The sequence below is a fragment of the Castor canadensis genome, chromosome 6 (genome assembly GCF_047511655.1).
Source record: "Castor canadensis chromosome 6, mCasCan1.hap1v2, whole genome shotgun sequence".
NCBI lineage: Eukaryota > Metazoa > Chordata > Mammalia > Rodentia > Castoridae > Castor > Castor canadensis.
Window position 1 is genome coordinate 46,551,948 of NC_133391.1, and position 9,620 is coordinate 46,561,567.

Below are 9,620 nucleotides of genomic sequence, written 5' to 3' on the forward strand. Positions count from 1 at the left end.
TTGTGAATTATTCCAAGCAAATAACCCCTGTCGAAACGCCCAACACAAGCTGCCATCAGCCTTTTGAGCTCTCGAGTCATTTTAGGCTCGGAACAAAACAAAACAGGCTTAAATGAATTATTTATCAAGGTCGAGAATAATTGATTTGTGCAGTGCCGTCAGTTCTAGATTTTAAATTTGTTTTCTTTCCCTCCCCACTTCCCACCCTGAATTCTCAGTGAAGGCAGGGAGAGTTGGAGCCCCCAGGGCGAGGCGAAAACGCACCTCATTTGGGAAGTTGGTGGGTGATGTCAGAATGGGCAGAACCCTAATCGATAATTGAAGAGGGAGGAATGTGTACCATTCGCCGCAGCCTCAGGCAGCCCTAGCGCCCTTCCCACAGTGGTCAACTATGCCAGAGGCTCCGGGTGCCAAGATCTCCAGGGTGTGCTGTGCCGGGCCTGGCACGCCCGGCCTTGCAGCCTGGGATAAGTTGCCTTTGTACGACCCCCTGTCCGTGGTGGTGTAACCCCGGCCGGAAGGCCAAGGCCTGGCCAGAAAGGTCCCGGGAGGGTCTGTTGGCCTGACCACCACGTAGTTCCTGCGCCAAAGGCGACCGAGCCAACCCCGATCCTGCTGTCCATCGTCCAGGCCCTCTCGGTGTCAGCCTAGGCTGGCTGGACCTCTCCCTCCGCACCCCCCCCTCCGGAGGCCCAGCCACACGTTCCCGAGTGTTCCCCGGTCCCCCACGGGCCAGCGACGGCCTGTGCCTGGAGCACATCCTGAGTCCTCGCCTTGCTCACTAACCTGGGCTTCTCCGCCAAATTCCCCTATAGCCTTCTGAAAAAAAGCGAGAGCTGCCGGATTGTACTCGGTTCCTCCTCTCCCCACTGTTCTCTTCAAAGAGAGCACGGAAGAAATGGCACGGGGGAGAAAAGATGATGCGAAACAGCTCAACCTACCCTCGAAATAGCTCGGGTTTTTTCTGGGTCAAACCTCTCGATTTCCCCGGAAAAACGAAGGGAGGCTGAGTCTCAACCTGCTCCCTTCCAGCCTTGGGGCTCACACATAGCACGCAGTTCCCAAGGACAGGCAAGATTTTGTCCCTGGAGGTCACTTGGCCTCCCTCAATAGAAAAAAGCCGTTCCCCAGAGAGCGACCTCCACAACTGCACCTAAACCCCAGATTTCTGCCCAGCCCGTGGAAACATTTAAAGCCATTTTTCTAACATCATTCTGCACCTAGTCACGGAAGCGATGCCAACCACGCAGATTCATAGGGTTCTTAAAATGGTAATTTGGAGTAAAATGTAACTCAAAGAACTTTGAATCATTCATTAGCACCTTATAATTACTCTGCTAATTAGGTTGACACGGCACTTAATCAGGAGTAATACGCCGTCTTGTCACTGGCACTTCCCATTACTCTGACATTCAACAAGAGACAGGTTGGAGTCGTCCTAAAGAAAATAATGCAAGTTGATACCCTCCGACGAGGCGTCACAGTCATGCTCCAGATCCCACATGGATCCACAGTGACTGTTTCCTTTCCAAATGAGTGGTGGGCCGACGGGGGAGGGGACGGACGAACGGGAGTGGCGCGGCGGGGACACAGGCCACGGACTCGCCATCCCTGCTCCTGCGCCCCACGCCGGCCGGACACGGTGGCTGCCCTCGCCACTAGAGAACGCCTCGGGCATCAATTCCCGGTTCGGGAGAAAGCGTTCGGCTAGGAATTTCTTCCAGCACGGGGCTTTGGTTGGTGGCAAGGCTGGGTCCCCGCTTTTGAGTACCTGGCCCGGTCCTTCCTTGTGGACGCAGACCCGGCTCTATTCCTCTTGGGGATCGGCCACCCGGCTGGGCCAAGCCCAGGCGTTTGGGCTCCTTGAGGCCAAAATCGGAGCTGAGAGCCTGCGCGCCCAACCGGAGTTCCGGCACACTTGCCCGTGGGTCCCTTCGAGGCTCCCCTTCCTCTGCTTTTAGTGTCTCCGGGCTATTCAAACGCGTTTGGGGGCGGCCGCCCTGAAGGCTAAAGGTAAGTCGGCCTGATTCCCTTATTTTTCGCGTCCTCCCCACCTGACTTAAGAAAACGGGCAAATTGTTACCCTTTTATTTCTTTTCGCCCTTGGGTTCCCTCTCGCTAGTGTCCCACCATTATCTCCCCCTTTCTCCCTCTCCCCTCGACTTGTGATTGTGGGCACCACCAGGACCACTGGAGTAGGCGTTGGGCTCCGGGATGGAGGCAAAGCGATGTGCGGGTTCTCAAAAGAGCAGCGGGGTCCGAGCGGCGCTTGCTGACGCGCTCGCAAGTCGTGCGCCCATTGGCTCCTGGCGCGTTGGCGTCGCTCGTTCGCGCGCGCGCGGCCAATGGGGGCGCTGGGCCGGGCGCGCGGCCTCGGCGGCGGGGGCGCGGGCCGGCGCGGCGCGGGGAGCGGCGGCAGTGGCCGTGACGTCACGGGAGGGGGTCGGCGCCGCCCGCGAGCTGCCGGATTACAAGCGAACGCGCTCGGTCGCGGCGGGAGTCGCCCGGCGCCGCGTCTCTGCCATCTCCTCCGCCTGGGCCGGCTCCTTTTCTTCTTCCTCCTCTTCCTCCTCCTCCTCCTCCTCCTCCTCCTCGGGTTGCGGCGGTCACTGCGGCCGTGTCTGCTCCACAACTTTCCAAGAAAGTTCAGAAAGTCGGCTCCAAGGCGGACAGGTCGCGCAAAGCTGCCACCTCGGGAGCCGCGGGGGTGCTCCGAGGGCGCGCGGCCGCCCGGGTTTAGCGGTCGCTGCATTTGCCACGTCCTCCGCCGCCGCTGCCGCCCGGTGCCAGGCTGTGGGCAGACCCAGGCGGCGGCGGCAGCGGCAGTGGCGGTGGCTGCGGTACCGGGGTCGCCTCCTGCCGCCTCCGCCTGCGCCTAGGTCCCCTGCGCCGCCGCCGCCTTCCCACGTGCGCGGTGGTCCCGCAGAGCGCACGTACCTGCTGGCCCCATTTTTTTTTTTTTTGGTTACTTTCTCCTCTGGTTTTTCTCCCTATCTCTACTTTTTGCATAAGAGAAAAAAAGTTGTGTCGAAAGTGTCCACCGATTGCCACCTCCCCATTATCCTTCCTTCGCTCCCGCCCCACTTTTTTTTTTTTTTTAAAGCGGCATCAACAGTGTGTAGTGTTTATTTTGCTTTACGACCGATAGCTTCCTTTGCTTAGTCGGGGCGGCTGCTGACCGGCGGAGTGGCGTGGACCTCATGTAGAAATGACAACAATGGAAGGGGCCAGCGGGTCGAGTTTTGGAATAGACACGATTTTGTCCAGTGCCAGTTCAGGCAGCCCCGGCATGATGAATGGAGATTTCCGCCCGCTCGGGGAGGCCAGGACTGCGGATTTTAGGAGTCAGGCCACCCCGTCTCCTTGTTCGGAAATCGATACCGTAGGAACAGCGCCTTCTTCTCCTATCTCGGTCACCATGGAGCCCCCGGAGCCGCATCTGGTAACTGACGGGCCCCAGCATCACCACCACCTCCACCATAGCCAGCAGCCGCCGCCGCCAGCCGCGGCTCCGACGCAAAGTTTGCAGCCTTCGCCCCAACAGCAGCCGCCACCGCCGCCGCCGCCGCAGCAGCAGCCGGCCGCCCAGCAGCTGGGCTCGGCCGCCTCGGCCCCCAGGACTTCCACCTCTTCTTTTTTAATTAAGGACATCTTGGGAGACAGCAAACCTCTGGCGGCGTGTGCACCCTACAGCACCAGCGTCTCCTCTCCTCACCACACCCCGAAGCAGGAGAGCAATGTAGCGCACGAGAGCTTCAGGCCAAAGCTCGAGCAGGAGGACAGCAAAACCAAACTGGACAAGCGGGAGGATTCCCAGAGCGACATCAAATGCCACGGTGAGTCGCACCGCCCCGGCTGGCTGCCGTCCGGCTTCTCCTTCCCGTGCTTCCTTTCTCCCCTTCAGCTTCCAGCGGATCTCCGATGGGGAATTATTTCCAGGACTTCTCGGGCGATCGGGCGACGTTCAGGAGTGCAAGCTGGAGAGAGGCCTGGGCATGAGATTTAGAGATGCATCCGAAGTTCTGTTTATTATGACATTTCTACCCTACAACCTTCAAAGAAACAGCTCCTTTCTTTGTTTTACTTAATTTTAATGTGTTGGAAGCGGGCGGCAGCTAGGAGATCTGACGGGAAATACTTTTCGTTGGAAAAAAAAAAAGGGACGAATTGAGGTTTTTCTAGCCGAGACCTTGGGTTTGGGAATGGGAATGTGGGGGCTGCGGGAGAGAGAAACTGCTTAGCTAGAGTGGTGTCTGGGGGTGTGATCACAACCTAATGTTTATTCTTTTATGCAGATGATTTCACCTCCCCCATATTTCCTAAACACCATCACAGGAATCGTCCCATTTAATGAAGGAAACATTTCCAAGCTAATTAACTGCAACTTTTAAAAATTAGGTCATGATTAATACAGAGAAACCAATAAACATTCATAATCAGTTTTTTTTAAACGACCACTTTCTTACCCAACAGACTCAACACAATTTCTGTTAGTAAAATTTTTGGCTCCTTACATAAAATGGAGAGGAAGCATTTATAAAAGCAAATTTTTATCTATTTTTGTAAAATCAGATGATGACAATGGAAGTTGTCTTTCACTTCTTCCCATTTTCTTCTCAGGCAATTTCATAAGTGTTCTGGCTTTTCCATTACAAAAGAGTTTTTAACATACCAGGGGAGTTCTTTTTTTTCCCTTTACTGATGTTATTTATTATTATTATTAATCCTTGATTCTCTGGTCAAGATATGTGCTGTCTGGAAGGTGGGATATTGGCTCCTTGTTTTAGCGTTAGCATAATAGTGCCCAAAACAGATGTACAGTCTGGTCTGGCGATTTTTCGTGCACCAACCTCCCCAGTGGGTCAATTAGAGAGATTATTGTTCTTCCTGCAGGGAAGATCAAGGAGCGCTGCACAAACGGGTACAAACAGAGAGGGATTGACATATCGATTTCCCGGCATTTCAGCAAAAAACCAAAGTTGACAAATAGAATCCGGAAATCTCCACATTGTCACCTGCATGGGCTCAGTGATTTTGAGCTCAGCTCTGTGTCTGGGTAACCTAGTCTTTCTGAAGCTTTCAAAGAGTTGGTGCAGGCGGCTGCAGAAAGCTTGATTCCAGCATTTCTCAAGTGCACCAAAGGAAAGAGGCAGATGCCTGTAACTTGTAAGAAAACAAAAAAATATTGTAAAGCGAAAAAGGTGCCCCTTCCTAAAAAAAAAAAAAAAGTAGAAACACTGAAAAATACCAAGTCGAAAAAATGTATTAGTGAAAACAATTAAAAAGGGACAGTGTCTACCCCAATCAAGGAAAGTAGCAAAAGAACCTCTTACTGAAAAGCATTTAAAAAACTTTTACCTTCCAACGTCCAGAGGATTTCAGCCCTTTTAGAACCCTGCAAAGGCCCCTTGCTCCCTAGCCAGAAAACAGTTCTCATCCTCTGTATGGCTCAGGCCCAAGTATGTATGTGTGTGAGAGGGGTAGTCGAGTGTCGTGGCTTGGGAATGTGGCACTGTACACCAACAGGACACTCCACCCTTCCCCATTTCGGGCTAATTTACATAGCTGGATTTCCATCATAGGAACAAAGGAGGAAGGAGATCGGGAGATTACTAGTAGCCGAGAGAGTCCCCCTGTGAGAGCCAAGAAGCCTCGAAAAGCCAGGACAGCTTTCTCCGACCACCAGCTCAATCAATTGGAGCGAAGCTTTGAGCGGCAGAAGTACCTGAGCGTCCAGGACCGCATGGACCTGGCAGCTGCACTGAATCTCACCGACACTCAAGTCAAGACCTGGTACCAGAACCGCAGGTAAGGAAGGATGCACTGGGAGCAGAGGCATGTGCCACTGGGGTCATGACCATCACTAGTCTTCTCCCTCCAGGCCTGAGAGTCACAGGGTGCACAGTAGACACTTGGGTGCTTTTAGGCTAGGACAGGGGTTAGCCTCCAAGGTGAGTGAGACTGCAGGGCAACTGAAGTTTGGACACTTTCACACTTATAAATGTTTTAACAGGTGGGACTTTCCCTCTGAAACCTAGGCCTCTGGAATTTCCCCCATTTTGTCCCCAAATCAATCAAGCCACACCTTCCCAAATGGAGACATCTGTGCAGCTGACACTTAAACCCAGGAGCCTGCACACACAAGCCACCCTTTGGGCCTGCCCCAGGCTGGTTCCAAATAGTCAGCACCAAGGCCCAGAATTATGGCTCTCACAGAGCTGTCCTACCAGCCTCAGCTTAATTGTGAGGTAGCTGGGAGAGCCAGGGTCCCAGCTTTGGTCACCATGGCCATACATATTAGTAAAGCTGAGCTGAGTTAGAGGTGGCTCGGCCACAGGCTGGAGAATCAGGCAGCTGGCCAAGTATCCAGACTGGGTGGTAATGTGGGGAGGCTGTACTGGCTGCCTCTGCTGTCACAGTAGAGAGAAGAGATGAGGTTCTACAGAGCCTGCCCCACACCACTGCTTCTTTAGAAAGGAAATTAAGAAAGCAGCTGGCCTCTTTTGCAGGGTCCTGAACTATATAGAGCCAAATCCCGGCAGTCCAAGGGGAGATATGCCGGTGTCCATGGCTGGCCGCTCATTTCCCTTGTCTCGATTTTCTCTCCCCCTCCTTTTCTCTCATTTGTGTTCTAATCGTCCATAAGTGCGGTTGGAAATGCCCATCCAGTTGTCATCTTTACCATAATTTTCTGTCTCATTACATACGGTTTCAGCCACCCTAATTCTGTCGGAAAACATTAGTGTCATTTGTAGCCAATTTAAAATGGGCGACATGTTTATTAATTTGGCTGGAGCTGCTGGGTATGGATGGCCCACCAGCCGCACGTTCCTTCATAAGGCATTTGAGCAAATGCCTGCTCCTCTCCTTCCTGGCTGGGATGCAGTGGGGGAGGGAGGAGGCCAAGAAGAATGGATCCTAGGTTTTAATTATTACAACCTCCCCAGGAGGAAATGTCTTGAAATGCATTTCCCCCCAACCCAGAATGGGCAGAAGGTACTGTCCCCTTGGGAGAGCCCTCTCTCAAATGAATTCCGTTTTGAAACCTTGTCACCCTTCTCACCCTAAGTCCCTCATCCACATGTCAGACTGATGAAAGAGTTGTCTCCACAGCCCTGGGGACCAAGGGCCTGGGATGCAAAGCCCAGAAGTCTCTGGTCCCTTTGTTTACAGTTAAGGAGTGGGGAAGGGGCAGAGAGCAGACACTTTGGGATTGTTGCAGGCCATGGGCCTCTCTAGGGAGAATTGAGGGAGGAGGGGAAGACTGGTAATGGAAAGAGGAATCTCAGGAAAGTTTCAGGAAGTAACCAAACAGTAGCGGAAGGTTAGGAAAAGGCAGTCCCTGCTGTAGGATTTCATTTGTGAGTGTCTCGGGTGTTCAGGCAGTAGTTTTACGAAATTGATTTTGGGTTTGGGTAGGTCCTGAGACTGCACGAGGCAAGATGTGAGTGTGCATTCCGGGTGCCCAGAGCTCTGCTGGGAGAGCAGGAGGACTGAGAGGGCAGGGGAGGGCCGGCCTGGTGCCTGGACCATGCCCACAGCCGCGGGCCCACGCCGCGCTCTCTTTCAGGACCAAGTGGAAGCGGCAGACGGCAGTGGGCCTGGAGCTGCTGGCCGAGGCGGGGAACTACTCCGCGCTGCAGAGGATGTTTCCATCGCCCTATTTCTATCACCCAAGCCTGCTGGGCAGCATGGACAGCACCACGGCGGCCGCGGCGGCCGCGGCCATGTACAGCAGCATGTACCGGACTCCTCCGGCCCCCCATCCCCAGCTGCAGCGGCCGCTGGTGCCACGCGTGCTCATCCATGGCCTGGGACCTGGGGGACAGCCTGCCCTTAATCCTTTGTCCAACCCCATCCCGGGCACCCCGCATCCCCGGTGAAGAAGGAGGGAAGGCGCTGCTCTCCCTCCAGGTCCCCGCCCCGACCCGGACAGCTGCCCCGCCTCTCCCCGCACCAGGCCACCAGGCTTCCCTTGCGGCCTTCCCTGAGAGGCAGAGGAGTGAGAGAGAAGACGCTCACCAATGGGCAGGGGTCCCCAAAGGGGAGCCAGCCCTCTCCTCTCCATCCCCATCCCCTGAGGCAGGGCTGGAACGTTCCCCACTGTGGTGTGACTGGTGAAACCGCTGACCCCACTCAGTGCAACCAGTAAGTGAAAACATCAACGAAAGCAAAACCTCAAATTCTTTTTTAAAATGACTTTAGGGACAAGCAGGAGGGAGGGAGGGGGAGGGCTAAGGAGGGAAGAAAGAAGGGCATGGAGAGGAAGGTAGGGGCAGGGAGAATTGTAGGTGGGCAGACAGCTCCTAAAATTCACCCTCAGGCAGAGGGTGTCGTGTGGACTTTCCGTCTGCCCCAGAGAAAAGAGGAGGGTGACTGAGAACTTTGCACTGATTTCTCATGACCTTTTTTCTTTTGGAAAAGTGGCATGCTCCATAATATGAAAAAAATGTACATTCGAAAGACTGAGTGATAAGTGATATATCATATTTATTATATGTTGTCCAAAAAAGAGTCACTTATATACGTTAGTAAAAACATGATTTTTCTTTTCATGTCTTTTTGATTCAGTAAAATAAATGCTTAGACAAAAATATAGATTTTTTTGTGATTGAAAATTACAAAAATAAAGTTTATCTTTTTTTAACAAGTGACGAAATCCCAGGAAGCTGATTTTACTAAAACAGAATGTGCAATGATGAATGTGTGACATGGTTAAGAAAAGAAAATGTCTTCCAGAATACTAAGAAATTTACAAAGTCTGTCAAGACATTGGGCTGGCTTGTTTGGCATCTCCGTTTTCCACGCTGGCCTCTGCCTAGCTGTTATTTGCTAGGTGCGGTTGCTTTTCTTTTTTAAGTGGGTGGCCGCAGGAGGAAGTCGGCGCTCCTAGGCCGTGGGTGCTGGCTAAAGTAGGCGGCCAACTTCTCCTGCTGTCCCCTCCTGCCTAGAGGCCCTAGCCTGACGGCGGGGCCTGACGGACCCTCTGTCCGCCCCTCCCCCTTCTCCTAGGGGCCTTCCTGGGGGGCGAGAGTAGCCAGCGCTGGGCTGCGACACGGGCAGGGGCTGGGCGGCTGGGCAGACGCTCGCGGGCCTCGCAGCTGTTCAACCGCCTGCGGCTGGGCGCCCGCGCGGCCGGACAGCCTGCAAGCGGGACGCTGCAGGGCGAGCAATTAGGACGCCCCGGGGGACTGGGGGAGGCCCTGCTAACAAACCCATGTCGCGGCTTTGATCCTGGCCTTCTCAGTCCTCGGCGGCCGGCGTCCAGCCCCAGCCCCACACGGAGCCGTAGGTCCTAACGAGTTCGCTCTGCTTCTTCCAGGCCTGGGGTGGGAATGCAAAGGCGGGCTCTGGTTGAGACCAACGTGCCAAGCCTTGTATCTGCTCCCCTGGAAAGGCTAGGACCCAAAATGAGAATGAGACAGCTTCCGCAGAGTGTGCCTGCTTTCGTGTGTGTGTGTGTGTGTGTGTGTGTGTGTGTGTGTGTGTGTGTGTGTGAGAGAGAGAGAGAGAGAGAGAGAGAGAGAGAAGAATGCCCGTGGCACCCAGGGCCAGGGCTTCAGTTCCTGCAGTAGGTGCCCTGGCCAGGCTGACTTTGAACCAAGGCTGGCGCTCAGGAC

The 9,620-nt window shown here is 54.1% G+C and overlaps 1 protein-coding gene across 1 annotated transcript; it reads left to right on the forward strand.

Moving 5' to 3' along the window:
* Nucleotides 1-3,019: 3,019 nt before the first annotated feature.
* On the forward strand, nucleotides 3,020-8,206 carry Barhl2 (BarH like homeobox 2). The gene is made up of 3 exons (XM_020180284.2): nucleotides 3,020-3,836; nucleotides 5,583-5,808; nucleotides 7,571-8,206. The coding sequence occupies exons 1-3, from the start codon at nucleotides 3,209-3,211 to the stop codon at nucleotides 7,881-7,883; spliced, it is 1,167 nt and encodes a 388-aa protein (XP_020035873.1). The 5' UTR covers nucleotides 3,020-3,208; the 3' UTR covers nucleotides 7,884-8,206.
* Nucleotides 8,207-9,620: the final 1,414 nt, after the last annotated feature.